Source organism: Lepidochelys olivacea (assembly GCF_965140295.1).
Source record: "Lepidochelys olivacea isolate rLepOli2 genome assembly, chromosome: 1".
NCBI classification, from domain to species: Eukaryota; Metazoa; Chordata; order Testudines; family Cheloniidae; genus Lepidochelys; species Lepidochelys olivacea.
The window spans coordinates 299603015-299618800 of record NC_140411.1 but is presented as its reverse complement, the minus strand read 5'-3'; the positions used below and the strand labels follow the sequence as shown (position 1 = coordinate 299618800).

The following is a 15786-nucleotide window of genomic DNA, read 5'->3' as shown; positions in this document are numbered from 1 at the left end:
TGGGCGGAGGATAGGGGGTTAATACAGTTCCACAGTCTTTCTCTGCTGTACTTTTATTTTAGTTCCCTCCACAGAGATAATGTGTATTATCTCAGACATTGTTTGTAGTATCTACTTTGATTTTACCAGCAGATTTATTAGCTAATGATTGCAAAAAACGTGTGTACTTAAGACACGGGAGTATGAGATTTAAGCTTTACAAGAAGCAGCAGCCTAAATGTTCAGTGATTCTCCATTCTGAAAGGGGATAGTCTACCAGTTATATAGGTAAAAGAGAGAGCATCATTAGAGTGGTACGGTCAGTGCAGTCTGCCATATGGAATGCTAGTCTATCATGATCAGGAGGCCCAAAGCATTTCCAAGTCTGGAATCAGAATAAGAGAGGTGACAATAGCATAAGATTATTGGACAAATTTATGACACTGGAAGAGATTCCCTTACTTGGTTTCCACGGGTTATAGAGAACCACTAGCAAGAAGCAGGTAACATTAAGCTGTCTCTGTTAAGAGAGTATGATAATCCTGATTGAAAGTATACAGAGCAGACAAGTCATAACTACATATAACACCCTAGAAGATCATTTCACCTCATAGAGGCCCTGATACAGAAAGGTACTTAAGCACATTCCTAACTTCAATTATGTGAATAGTCCCACTGACTTCCAGAAATGGCCTAATACCTGATGCTTCAATGGAATAAATGTAGTTTCCACTGTGAAGTTAGGTTTGTTTCTATTTTGTTTTATACTTAAAAAAACCCAAATTGATATTTTTCTCAGCTCATTCTTTATCCACCTATTCTTTAAATTACTCTGCTCTTGGCCATTGCTGTTTCAATTAATCATTTTGTCACAAGTGCCATTAGCAGGATGAAAATTAAAGTAGTTTCTTAGGCTTTATTCAGATTGCAAAGAAGAGCTGAGATACAAATAGTCATTTCTGTTTTGCTTTATTGTATTGTTTATATTTTCTTTCCAAACTTTATAGTGAAAACTACAGTTCATCCTCTGAAGCATCAGGTATTGGGTGAGTCCTTGAAGCAAAATATATACAGGAGTCAATGAACCTTGATTTATTTTATAATTGTAATTCTTACAGTCCTAGATTACAGCACAACATGGTTAGCCTGTATTAAAACTGCTGCTCTGCAAACACTCAGATGAAAGAATCCGGCGGGGAGAGACTAATTTTTCTTTCTTTTTCTGACATTACAAATGATTGTAACTAGTGGTGGGTAACTTTGGATCAATTTGTAGCCAGGCAGTTTGGATAATCACTCAAAGGTATAGAAACTGACCAGAATCTAGGGAGGCTTCCATATTCTACCTCCCTCCAGTGTCCTTCAAAGTATACCCCTATGTCCCAGATCATCCTATCTTTTTGTGAGGTTCTCAATAGGAGGATTGTTGGTGCCCTGGATATTAGAGCTTTAGAGTAGAATTGACAGCCTTTTCATGCCCTCTAGAGTGCAGGGCTTGGAGGGAAAGCTCGGTGTGTCTGACTTCCCACCAGCAGTGGCGTTTGAGGGATTCCTCCACTCCAGCTGCTCTCTCCTCATCCTTTTGTATAACAGGACCTAATAACCCCTCCACTAGGCTCTGGTGACCTCATCTTTTAAAACTGTAAATGCGCCAGGGGGTTTCCTCACAATTTACACAGTAGACTGCTACATACTTGTTAATCCAAGAGATCACAAGCATCCTTTCCCCTCATTTCCTGCCCGTGAGAGTTGCTCAAAGGAGGCTGGAGAGCTAGTGCAGGGCCTGGATTTACAGGCACACTATACTGGTGTGTGAATTACATGAAAACTCAGAGTTCCTTTGCACTGAAGAAGGTTGAGCTAAATGGGGCCAGGTGGAGGGGTCTAATATGGTTTATACATAGGTGAAATGACTTAAAGTATTCTCACTCTCATCCATTTTACAGAAATACAACACATGCATTCAAATCACAGTGTCTGTTTGGGACCATTACTACAAGGGCTGTCAATTAATCACAGTTAACTCATGCAATTAACTCAAAACAAATTAACTTGATTAAAAAATTAATAGTGATTAATCGCAGTTTTAATTGCTCTGTTAAACAATAATAGAATACCATTTATTTAAATATATTTAGATATTTTCTACATTTTCAAATATATTGATTTCCATTACAACACAGAATACAAAGTGTACAGTGCTCACTTTATATTATTTTTATTACAAATATTTGCACTGTAAAAAAGATAAACAAAAGAAAGTATTTTTCAGTTCACCTCATACTTTTGTTTATCTTTTTACAGTGCAAATATTTGTATTCTAAATAAGATCTAAAAATATTTAAATAAATGGTATTCTATTACTGTTTAACAAAGTGATTAAAACAGCAATTAATTGTAAATTTTTATCTCACGATTAATCGCAATCTTTTTAATCGTTTGACAGCCCTACTATAAAGGTTTAGTGATCATGAAAGTTATTACGTTTTGTCATCATATCATGATTCTTTTGTCATTGTGCAACAGTTGTTTGTTATAAACGGCAAAAATATATTCTGGGGCATGCAGTATTTATCATAATTTTTTTAAACTTCTTTAGTGTCTTCCGTGCTACTTCCAACCAAGGATCTTGAAGCATTTTACAAACATTTATGGATGTAGTTCCATGGCATCCCTGTGATGTAGATATTACTACGCCTATATTACAAATGGGGAAACTGAGTCATAGAAAAGATAAAGTGACATGCCCATGGTCACACACACAGAGTTTATGGTGGAGACGGTAATAGAATCCAGATCTTCTCTCTCCCCGATTTGTGCTTTAACTGTAAACTAGCCTTCCTCTATTCATATTTAATTTCTTAACTGACATCAGCTGGTAGTTAGTTTGTTCATGTGAATTAATACTTTTGATTGGTCAATGCTTTAGTTAAGACTATAGAAACAAAATATATGTTCTGGGAATCTGTTTAAAAGCCATCCAGAAGATCTAAGAGACAGGGCACTTAAGTGTTTTCTAAAAATGACCATTTCTTCATTGAGAAGGGTAGGAAAAGTTCTGCTCACAGTGGAATACCACCAGAACAGCATACTCAAACATATGCCCAAACCCACAGCAGCCAGTGCCTTACCAGAAAATCTGACAGTTCCTGCTCCAGCAAGCAGTTGTTATGAAGAATTTTGTTTCTATCAATAAGTGTTTCCTTCTTCTGCTGTGGTAATCTGTTCTTTTTAAGTTTCCTAAATAATACATCCTGGAAGTGGGCCCAGTGCTTTCATTCTAAGTGGGGATCAACAAATTTGTTTTGTCAATGCAGTCTCAGGCACCTTCAAGTCTTATGTATTATATATGTTTGCAGTGTGAGGTAGCCATATTGGTCCCAGGATATGAGAGGGACAAGGAGGGTGAGATAATATCTTTTATTGGACCAACTTCTGTTGGTGAAAGAGACAGGCTTTCAAGATCCATGGAACTGAAGATCTCTGTGGAGCTCGAAAGCTTGCCTCTTTCACCAAAAGATATTGCCTCACTCACCTTGTCTCTCTCACGTATAATATACGAACTAGACAAATGCAGACCTTCCATTTGTCGTACATTATCAGAACAGGAGACATTGCGTGTCTGCTAATTGATTGAAATGTTTTAGTTTTATTGCAAATACAGTAGACTGGACTTAATGCATTTCACATTTCGAGAGGGAAGCATAAGTAGTTAGTGGAAAGAAATGAAAGTGGACATAAAAGGAGACAGAATTCAGTGTCTGCAGTGTAAGACTGGACACTGAAATATAAAAAGATTGGGGGCAGTGTCATTGTATGTGTCTTTTATTAACTGTGAATAGCACTAGAGCAACCCAAGAAGTACAAATTCCACTGACAAGAATCCAGTATAAATGCATCATGGTCTCTCCTATGAATGTGAATAGAATGTCAAGTTCACAATAATGAACTTTTATAGTATTTTTGAACTTCCAGTTGTTGTGGCTATTGAATAAACTTTAATTTGTTCTGTGTAATGAAGTTGCCCTTGATTCAGGGATTGATTCAGTTTAGGTTACACCGGCAGAAGCTGACTTGACTCATGGTACAGGACTCCCAGCAGTGGAAAGAGCATCTTATGGGTACTGGGTGGTATAAAGCACCTGTAACTCCAACTCTGCAGGATGATCATGACAGAGAAGTCAGGGGAGGGTCTGATTCAGCATATTCCCCTTGCAGTTTCAGTGAGTGTGGTTCAAATGGAGTCTCGATCATGTTTAAAACAGCAGAGTCGCTCAGCAGCAGTACAAATGCCATCTACCCTCCCCTGTGACACAGAGGCCTTCATTGGTGTAGAGGGCTGCAGATTTCCTCTCCTTTGCAAGAAGCAGTGAACTGAGCTTACTGTATATTAGAACTGGTCTGTATTTGTCTCCACATTTCCATTCCCATTATTTCTCAAGTGTATAAAATTACATTTATAGTATAAAAATATTATTTATTTGTATTGTGGAAGCCTCAGCCCCATTGTGCTAGGTGCTGTAGAAACATAGAAGGGATAACAGTCCATGCCCTGAAGAGCTTACAGTCTTAAACACAAGACAAACAGTTGAGTGAGGGGGAAGGAGAACAGGGTAACAACAATAATAATAGGATGTTTTTGTATAGACTAGGTGTATACACAGATTGTAGTGGTAGCAGCAATGAGAGTAATAGCAGTTGGCTGTTTGCCTATCTAGCTGTTATCAGAGAGCAGATTTCTGTAGTCTTTGTGACAGAAGTGAATTACAAGGAGGAACTTCAAGAGGATAATGTGGTGGCTTTGCAGAATGGATAGGGAGTTATTCTCACTCATTGGGGCAGTATGTCTTGAAGTTTGAAAATGCTTGGGGGGAAATTGGAGGAGTGGGTGACTGAGACTGGCATCGTCGCTAGAACAAAAGTGGGGATCAATGTCACTATTAGATGATTGTATGGATGGTTAGGGAAGGGCTTTGAAGATGAGGACAAGAAGTTTGTGGTGGTGGAGAAGGAAAGCCAATGAAGGAACTTGAAAAGGAGGTGACTTTATCAGCAATGAGCTGGAAAGAGGATCTTGGTAGCCACAATTTTAATGAACTTAAGAGATATGGGTGGGTAGTTGGGCATAGCTGATGCTCACAGAAGGAGGTTGAAGTATTCAAAATCAAGATGACCAGGGCTCAGACAAGAATTTTGACAGTGTGCACAGAAAGGAAATGCTAGAGAAAACAATTTCTCCAAGTTTATAATTATTCCATTGCAGTCTTCCTCAGGTTAATAACTCTCATGGGTCTGATCCTGGGTGAGGGGGAGAAAAAGAGCTTCTCTGAATTTACTCTAAATTAAGGTCTGTTCTCAAGTTAATATCTTGCAGACATACTGCAATGAGGCCCAATGTTTTTGCCTTTCTGAAAAGAGTCTCACCAGAGACAGCTGATGTGCAACTGGTGGTATATTTTCTAAAGGAAAAGTGGCTCTTGCCCTTGTATTTCAGCTCTCATTATAAAAGCCCTCTCAACTAGTTTTCCATTTCCCAGCTTAAAAGCAAATGTTTACAGGGTCTTCTGTTATAGCCCTTAACCTCTTTTCATCAGTTCTACAAAGACAGCAACCCAGTGGATGACATTTATAACCTACTTTCCTATCACCTAAAGAATTGACAGTATTAACCTAGCTTTGCTTCCTCCAAAGAGGTGACAGCTCCTAACCCAGTTCTCTGTCTCCTGAGGCCAGCAGCCTTCAAACTGGTTTTCCATCACTGAAGGGAATGACAACCTTTAACCTGGAGGCAGAAGGCTATAGCCCTTAACCCACTACTCCATCACTTTGGAGGATGACTAATTTAACCTATTCTTCAGGCCTTCAAGAGAATGACCTCTTCCTCTTAGTCATATTTCCCATCTTTTAAGGAACCGCTCCCCTGGGAACCTACTTCCCTAAATTTCATGGGGTGACAATCCTTAGAGTGATTTACTTAAATCTTTTAAAGAAGTCTCAGAAAACTGAGAGTACTGTTTTCTGGCATTGTTTTGATTTCTGTCATTAGCAACGGAGTACTTCTCATGTTGGGAGACAGCTGCCTCTTGGAGGCTAGGGTGAGATCCTCACCCCAGCCTCTGCCCTCTGTTCCCATCCTTCCCCAGATGTGGGCCATTGTACATTGTCTTAATTTTCACAGGATTCAGACTGAATTCTGAAGAAAGGCCGTTGAGTCGTCAAATGTCAAAAAAACAAAAAACACAAAATAAGAGGAAACAGATGTATGTATACCCAAGAGGGATTTAAAGAGAAAAATCATGATTTTCACATATGCACTGCTGCCGCCAGACTCATTCTTTCTTCTGTTAAAGATCAGCGGGGGAAAATCACCAACAGACAGCTGTCACAAAGCCCACTGTCAGATGTTTCTCTGGAGGAGAAATGAGCTTTATGGACCAGCTCCTCAGCTGGTGCAATTCAGTGTTGCTCAATTGAAGTTATTGGAGCCATGCCAGTTTACCCCAGGTGCAAGGCTTCTTGACTCTTGGGTTGGTCGGTGATTTAATGTATTATTCAAAATCTTTGTGAATTCTCAAAGAATTCTCACATTAGGCTTGGGTTTGAGTAATGCTGTAGGATACTTAATGTGTCTTGTACATCATGAAAAGGAAATTAGGTTTAGTTTAGCAGCATGTATGTGCAATCTTCTGGCTCTGGAAGACTTGTTTCCATACCAAACATCAGACCTTTTTCAGCTTCTGTCCTAAACTGGGTAAGAGACTGATTGACTGCAAAGTAAAGAACATGAAGCTTTTATCAGGCAGTTCTGCTCCAGCTGTAGATATCAGCATTTCAAAGTGGAATATTCAGAGGAGTCTCCAGTCTTTTTGAGAGATTATAATTATCCAGGGCCACATACACATGGGTACCACAGTCATTAGCCACCTTTATACACATTGCAGTGGGAAATTAATTTAAGATTTTTGCCTACACAATCTCAGGTCTCTACTGTTGAGCTAAGGGACAGCCCCAGCAACTCAGGCAGAATACACAAGCCGGCCTGATGCATTCCATCCCGTAAAGGGTGGTGATCAAATACAAACAAACAAATACAGTGACAGTCCTAACATACTTTTCAGGCTCCAAGACCAGAACATGTGTCCCTGTTCATTTGTTTCATGCCCTGAATAGTTAAATTCTGCTCGTTAAACCAACATCCTCCATAAGAGTTCAGTTCATTTCCAATGTGAAACATTCATACAGCTTTATTGGAAAAGCATTTTGAGATGAATCATCCAAAAGAACTTCAAGGTCACTATAAACTGAAGAAATTATGTTCAAAGCAGTCCTTGGGGTCCCTGTCCATCCTTGGTTCAGGGAGTTTCGAAGGTTGTGTTGGCAGGACAATGAAAGTCAATGGATTTCAGCTTGTGCACAACTCCTCATTTGCCTTGATTTAAAGGTCCCAGTCTCAGTCCTTTATGGTGTATTTAGGCTTCCTTATAGGCCTCCAAGGGACCACAAGCTTCTTTATTCTTTTAAAAGTATACCTTGTTGGTGTAATTGAAGCTGTTTTGTTACTCTAATTCCTTCCTAATGGTGCCATTCTAGTCAAGTGTTCTTTTTCCCTCCGGAGGCATCAGTTATTACGGGTTTTGAATGGGCCTCTAGTCAGTATACATACATTCACTCCCAATGCCAAAATCAGGTCACTGTTAGTAATTCTCTTTCTTCGTGAAATAAGATTTCAGCTTCCTTCTTTAAAATCTACAGTATAGAACATGCCCTTTCCACTCCTCAGCATATTATAGGTATTTAAAGCAACTATCCTTTCTAAGAAAAACCAATCTGTCAGTTTTTCCCTTATTTTCTTATTAAAATGTGAAATGTCTTAAATCAAGACAGAAGTTTATACAGTTTACACTACACATACTGAGCATGTGCTTATATACTGGGGAAGGAACAGGAATACGATAAGCAGTAGTGTCCTTTTACAAAATTTCTCTAATAAAAGTCAAAATGTCATGAAAATCATTGGCAACATTGTCATTTTAAGCCATAATCTTCCAGAGAAGGAAGTATAGTGATGGAATTGCTCATTCTGAAGCAGTACATCTATCCATTTATGTGGCCCTCATCACCATAGTATATGAGCACTTGACAATCATTAATGGACTTTATCCTTATAATATTGCTAAGGAGATAGCTACTATCCCTATGTTACAGATGGGGAACTGAGGCACAGGTAAGATTAAGTGACTTGCTTGGCAGACAAGTCAGGTCTCTTGAGTCCCAGTTCAGTGCCCTATCCCTAGACCGTCCTTCCTATCCTTTAAAGGCATTGTGCCCTAGGTCAGTGCAAAGTCTCTGGCTTGTTGGGAATATAGCTGTGCCTCACAAATTGAAGGGTGCAGCATTCATTACCCTGGTATGGCATTACCTTTGTTTGCTGCTTGGGAGGAATAGAGAATGCAGACCCACCATCACCCTTCCTGCTCCCTTTGGGAAGGCTAGTGCTGCTGTAAATACTAAACTGGGATCGTCCTTGTGCTCCCTGGATGCAAGGGCTGGTGTCATGCCCAGGAACTACTGGGAGGAGAAGTCTCCTTCTGTCCTCTTCTCTTCTTCCCATTTGTGCACTCAGGAGAGCCAGACGCAATCTAGCTCCATATGTAGTTTTCAGAGTGGCTGTAAAGAAATCCAGTGGCTGAAATTCAGTGTTTCTCAAACAAACTTAAACCACTCTATTATATAATAGATTATTCTTTACTAAGGTTATTAATTTCACAATATTCAACACTTATATTTGGTATAAGTTTCCCATCTGAAATCCTAGATATTTGTACTGGTGTGTGTAGTAGTAATGACTCTGCTGTCTGCCCCTGACACTTGTACTTTTCCTGAGACACCACAGCTGGGACATCCAGCACTAAGAATATGTTTTCAGCATCATCTCATAATTGGGAAGTGTGACATTTGGGGTTCACCAGGGCAGAAAGTAATTCAGCCAATGTCTGTCTTGTAACCCACGGCGTCTTTTGACTTCGCAGCTTTGATTCAGAGCTCTGACTCCAGCAGCCTGCCAGCAGCCCACAAGCCTCACCCTGGCTTTGCCCAATTTGGATACTCCTTGTATTCTGACCTTACAACCCTTTCAGTCCCAAATTTGCCCAAAATTGTCATCCTGCAGTCCCTCTCCCTGGACCCTCACGGAGAAAGAATTAGGTTCACATCCCTCTACAGAGACAATATAACACTCCAACCTGACAGTTTACTGGAAGCATACAACTGAACTTACCCAGTGCTGATGATTTATAACAAAAATAGTACAAATTTATTAACAAAAGAGCATGGACTAAGTTATCCCAAGTAAAAGAGACAAAGGTAGAGATGGCTACTGGCAAATGAAAGTGAAAACACGCATCTAAAAGTCTGGTTTCAGAGTAACAGCCGTGTTAGTCTGTATTCTCTAAGTGAGCTGTAGCTCACGAAAGCTTATGCTCAAATAAATTGGTTAGTCTCTAAGGGTGCCACAAGTACTCCTTTTTATCTAAAAGTCTAAAACTTAGCCTAGTTTTTGTTCAGGATGGTTTCTCTCATCCATAATCTTCTTTCCAGCTTTTGACTGGCCAAGACTCTTCACAGAGATTAAATTGCTTGGTTTCTTATTTCTTAAAGTGAAATAACTTAGGGGTTTGCTCCCCCTCCCTTTATAGTTCAGTGATCCTTTGAAATTTATTCTTCTGAAGGGCACCCAGATAAGGTTCATTCGTTCAAGCTCAGTAAAGGAGACATGAGGTCTGGAAGATGAGACTCCATGCTGGTTCCTCCCACACTAGTATTTGCTACTATGCTAATTCTCTCTCCGGCTGCAACCTCCACGAAAGGCCATAGACTTTGGGCCACACCTGGTTTGAGATGTCAGCCCCTTTCCTTTGTCTGGAGAAAACCTGTTATGTCCTCCTGACATGCCTAGTCTGTAGACCTTTATTCACAGACTCTAAAGCATAATATTAGCAAGTGTCCATAATTTCACATACAGCATTGTTACATATATTTCACAACTATATTATTAACCACAATGTTACTGTTTTTCACATGATACCCCACAAGGCATATTTTGTACAAAAATCCTTGCAGTAGTGTGTGAATACAAGAGTGACAAAGGTCACAGAGAGGATACCACAGCAACCCCTCAGGATAACCCTTGATACATCCATCAATTATCTAACAACACCTACTATTAAACTATGGCACTGAACTGGCTGTGGGATGAATTATGTTATTAACGGGAGGCTGTGATTTTGCTTTATGACTTAGCTTGCTAGTGGAAGAGAGTGACACTCATTTGTAATGGATCGACTGATGAGTAGCTAGCCTGTCCTCTGTCCTGTAAATCAGTTGTTGATGTGATAGGAGTAAAATGACTATGTAATATACTGTAAGCAGCTCCTATGATCCAAAAGCAAAAAAAAAAAAAAAAAATCCGGCAAAATCAATGCACATTCATATTTCTCAGAGTTAGGCATGACTTACCTAACTGTGCTTATCTAGCTTACAACTTTAATATATTTAGACTTCCTTCCTTTATTTATTAGGGATGTTTTCCTCATAAGAATGGACACGAGGCTGCAGACTGAGACTGTCCAAAGGCAGCCACAATTTACTCGTCCCATGATTTGCATATTTTGATTGTTAATACAAAATAAAAGGTATAATGTGGAAGGGGAGACATATTATATGGTATTGAGTGAAATTATTAAAACGTTTCTATGGTTGCCCAAGAGAATCTCAGTAATTTAGTTCTCCGTTCTACTGCAGAATTTCTTCCCAAGACAAATGCCACACTGTGTTTGTTTGTTTTCTCATAGGAGGTCGAGCTGTGTCGTGTTAGCAGTCAAGAGAAGCTGGGGTTGACTGTCTGCTACAGAACAGATGATGAGGAAGACACAGGAATCTATGTCAGTGAGGTAAAGTTGTGGTGGGTGGGACTCAATGGAAAAATGGAAACAAGTGTTCTGAGATCTGAATGCAGTAATACTGGCTGTCAGCCAGCACTTGTCACTTTCAATTAGGAGAGTAAATTATGTTGCCCAAGTAATATAATTATTACCAGCTTGTTTGTTTAACGTGATGCTATTAATACAACATCATAGTTAGGAAAAGTGCAAAGTCGGAGCATTCTCTGAAATTTGAATATAATCCCACAAATGTGTGGAAAGTCAGCAAAAGTTCTGATTCCCACACGTCTGTGTTCTCCCATTACTGCAGTCATGTTAACAGTAACAATGGCTAATTTATTTTTACAATAATCACATATGTTCGAGGAAGAGAGGAACAGCATAAAACAATCTGTGAGATGAATCTGTCAGAAAATCTAGTCTGTCCTAGCACTCTTCTTTGTTTTACCAGCTAACAAACAGAAGGCCTGATCCTGACACCTTGAGGTATTGAACAATCTCAACTCCCATCTGCTTCAATGGGAAGTGAGAGTATTCAGCACCCTCTAAGAGGTATTTAGCACCTTGCAGTATCAGGCTTAGAAAGACTTTCAGGTGCATTAATTTCACGTGAGTCTCCGATAATTTTAAAGAGAGAAGTTTTTCTAGATGAGAAGACAAAGATTTTATGAGTCCAAGATGGGTGTTGATTCTCCTGAGTGAATCTGATACACAATTTGTCACCTTCAGGTGACATAGCACAAGAATCTGAACGCCGGAAGTGGAGTGAGTTTAGCAGAAAGAATTGTCCTGCATTGCCGTAAAGTGAATCACATAAAAATGGGAATGGAAAAAGATTGTTCTGGAACTGCCAACAACACTGTGAAAGTATGTGAAAACCACAGCCTTAGCTCAAAAATTAGGGATTAGTATAAAACTTGCTAAGAATAACTCTTCCCATAGGTAGGTAAGCACTACTATGAATATTTGTTTGGCCTTGTGAGGGGAAAAAAGGTAAAGGGATCTCATACCTTTATATCTAAAATATGTTTCCTTTCCCAAATGGAGGGTATTGCTCTGCTTGGAATCTCTCAGCCCTTTCTTTTAAAGTAAGTTTAATTCTATTAGAGACACAAGGTGGGTGAAGTAATATCTTTTATTGGACCAACTTCTATTGGTGAGAGAGAGACAAGCTTTCAAGCTTACACTGAGCTCTTCTTCAGGTCAGAAGAGCTCTGTGTAAGCTCAAAAGCTTGTTTCTCACCAATAGAAGTTAAACCAATAAAAGATCTTACCTCACCTACCTTGTGTCTCTAATATCCCAGGACTGACACGGCTACAACAACACTGTGTACATTTAATTGTATTGTTTTTCATACTTGATTAAACTCTTCAAACTCACTTTTTTGTCTGGCAGTGCACAATAAGAAAATAATATCTAACATCTGCTGTAACCTGCAAACCAAATGCTATGCTCAAAATGTTTAGGTTGAAAAATTGCTCTTGCCATGACAAGGTAAAATAAATGGTTTAAGATAACCATCAAGTGAAAGGTGATAATAATATTGCCCCTTTGAAGAGCAGGTCAGTGTTCAGGGATGAGCTATTGTGACTCTGATAAAGTGTTAATGGAACCCTAAATATCTATTTATGCTAAGCCAACTTTAAATTAAGCAACTCAAACCAGACCCAGTGTATAGGATCCATGAATGATCTCTGTACTGTAAATCTTTCTTTGTTTTTCTTGTAATTCTTTGGGAACTGAAAAATCCAGAGGAAATGCTAGGTTGATAGCTGGTACAATCATTTAAAAATACGTTTTCAGAAAAGGAGATCATACTATCTCCTTAAGCAGACATAGACCTGCTGTGTGGAGATATCAACCACTCATTAGCAAGGCTTCAAAATCACCTCAGTCCAAAGTGAATTTCCAGAGCCTAAGAATTCTGTCAGTAATACTCTGCTCTATTACAGCTGAAAGTTAGTGCTCGACAGTCATGTGGAAAAATATTGTTCTGAAAATCGTACACCCCCTCAACCCTCTCTGTCTTTAGATTTGTTTTAGAACAAGATTCTGTGATTATTCGCAGAATTGGTATGTTCATCTGACTGAATAGAGTTTTAGACTGTCTTTCCACAATATGAACAATGTCATTTTTACAAATTCTACAAATTGAGTTGTTTGAAGCTGAGATCTTTTCATGCTCAGTTTTTGGATACCTTCCTATGCAGGTTGATCCAAACAGCATCGCCGCCCGAGATGGCCGGATCCGAGAAGGAGACCGCATTTTGCAAGTATGTGTCTATAAACTTTTTTTTCCTGAGCTCCTTCCTGAATAACGGTACAGCGCCATCCTCTCTGTGGATTGTTGATGAGAGATGATAATTCTGTTGGTTGTTCTGATGCATGGAAAAAAATATGTCTGTCTCTTTCTTAAGACAATAGCTGGGATTTAGAGTGCGGGTATGGAAAAAAAGGAGAATGACAAACTTGCTCTGCCTGATGGCTCCATATCCTATGTCTTTTTTGCCATATTTATGAGAAATCTCATTTTTCTCTTGTTCATCGCAATGTCATTTTCTAAATAGGGCTGCTGCAATCATAAATATGGGTGAGAGTCTTGCTGATTATTCTTTGATAGTATACATTTGTGTAAAACTTAGAGCGGTGGTCCCCAAACTTTTTACCTTTTTACTAAGGAGGTAGACAGGGGTAAGGGGCCGAGGCTGGGACCACAGTTGGGATATAAAGGGATGGGGTCGGGAGTGGAGCCTCGGTAGGCAGCCAGAATGCTGGCAGCCGGGACCAGGAGCACAGTTGGGTTGCCCAGGCCCCAGCTGCACCCTCTCTCCCTCTCTTCCCACCCCCACCCCCCCCAGCCCCGAACATTCCTCTGCACCCTCTAAGGCAGTGTTTTTCGAAGTATGGGTCGCGGAATGTCAGGTCCTGGGTTGCATTGCTGATTCAAATTATAACGATCGTTGCTGTGTAGCAGCTCTAAAGGGCTGCGCAGCAGGCACCTGGAGAGGAGAGAGGTAGGGGGTGGGCGGTAACTGGGGAGGGGAGCAAGTTGGGGCTCGCAGGGCTGCTGTGGCTCTCTCTCCCAGCCTCAGACCTCGCTGCTGCCAGCAGGGAGAGGGGGACCCTTCATCCAGAGCTCTGTGCAGAGGGAGAGAGAGGCCCTTCCCTCGGAGCTCCATGCTGCCTGCCGCCTGCCGGCAGGGAGAAACAGAGGCCCCTCCCCCAGAGCTAGCTGCTGCACTCCAAACTCCTCATCCCCGACCCACCCCAGAGCCCGCACCCCCAGCAAGAGCCCTCAGCCCCCCACATCCCAACCCTCTGCCCCAGCCCTGAGCCCCCTCCTGTACCCTGAACCCCTCATCCCCAGCTCCTCCCCGGAGCCCTCACTCCCAAGCAGAGCCCTCACCCCACCCTCTGCCCTACCCTGGGCTACCTCCCACACTCCTTACCATAGGCTTACTAAGGCTAGTGTCTCATGTTAGTTATGTAAAGTGGGTTAAGCTGGAATGTATTTCAATATTATGATTTTATGAAAACTCTAATCAAAAGATATAATTATGTTGGGTCACATGAATCAACAATTTTCTTCAACTGGGTCATGAGGAAAAAAGTTTGAAAACCACTGCCTTAGGGGGTGTACCCCAAAGTTTGGGGACCTCTGATTTAGAGTACTATTGAGCATGGATAAGAAGCTTTTGAGATTGTGATTCTAAAGGCCATTTCTTAATGTTCTGGAGGGGGACTTACCTGATGTTGTCTATTCTTTTCTCTCTCCACCACTTATAACTGAACTTTTCTGATTTCGCTGATGATCCACCATTCAGCGAACTGCTCTTTTTATTCTTCGTTTCTGATGGTGCCGGGGTTTCTACATGGCACCACAGTCCAGACTACAGGGATGTAAATTATAGAGCCTTCTAATGTGTCATGCTTTTGCTCCCCCAATAAACCCCACTGGTGCAAACTAAAAGGTAGGGTCATATTAACAGAGTTTATGAACTAGGTACCTTGTAGTTCTCACCAAGAGAGTCTAGAAGGGGCATTAGAGCACAACATATTAGAGCTCTTTGCAATTCCAACCTCTGCAGCTCTCAGATTGGTCTGCCCCTCCAGGTTTGAGCTGCGTTTCTCAAATAAAGCACAGTGCCTGTCAGCAGGGCTCATTATCAGTTAGGGTGGCCAGATGTCCTGATTTTATAGGGACAGTCCCGATTTTGGGGACTTTTTCTTATATAGGCACCTATTATCCTCCACCCCCCGTCCTGATTTTTTACACTTGCTATCTGGTCACCCTGCTATCAGATACCTTCAACAACAACAGCAGGAATAAAAAAAATTGCTCTGAAGCCTAAGGAGTGGTTAGTGTCAGTTCTCTCTACATACTTATCCGGCAAGGCCTTCTCAGAAAATAATGATATTCACAAGAAGCACAATCGTTATTCTGTGCAAGTACGTCTTCAGTACCAGGCAGATTGGTTGAAATTATAGTAAAGAACAGAATTATCAGACACACAGGTGAACACAATTTGTTAGGGAAGATCAACATGGCTTTTGTAAAGGGAAACCATGCCTCATCAATCTAGCAGAATTCTTGGAGGGAGGTCAGCAAACATGGACAAGGGTGATCCAGTGAGTAAATAGTACTTTGACTTTCAGGGTACATCTACACAGCAAAGAAAAACCTGCGGCTGGCCCGTACCAGCCAATTCAGGCTTGCAGGTCTCAGGCTGCAAGACTGTTTCATTGCTGTGCAGACAACCAGGCTCTGGGATCCTCACACCTTGCAGGCACCTAGAGCCCCACCCCAAGCACAGCAATGAAACAGCCCTACAGCCCTAGCCCCATGAGCCTGAGTCGGCTGGCACG

The 15786-nt window shown here is 40.8% G+C and overlaps 1 protein-coding gene across 2 annotated transcripts in view; it reads left to right on the top strand.

Moving 5' to 3' along the window:
• Positions 1 to 15786, top strand: part of PDZRN4 (PDZ domain containing ring finger 4) — a 391362-nt gene that overhangs the window by 352746 nt on the left and 22830 nt on the right. For both annotated transcript variants that reach the window (XM_084624876.1, XM_084624877.1), the window contains 2 exons: positions 10830 to 10928; positions 13131 to 13193. In XM_084624876.1, the coding sequence (XP_084481002.1) occupies positions 10830 to 10928; positions 13131 to 13193 (162 nt within the window). The remainder of the gene's footprint in view (positions 1 to 10829; positions 10929 to 13130; positions 13194 to 15786) is intronic.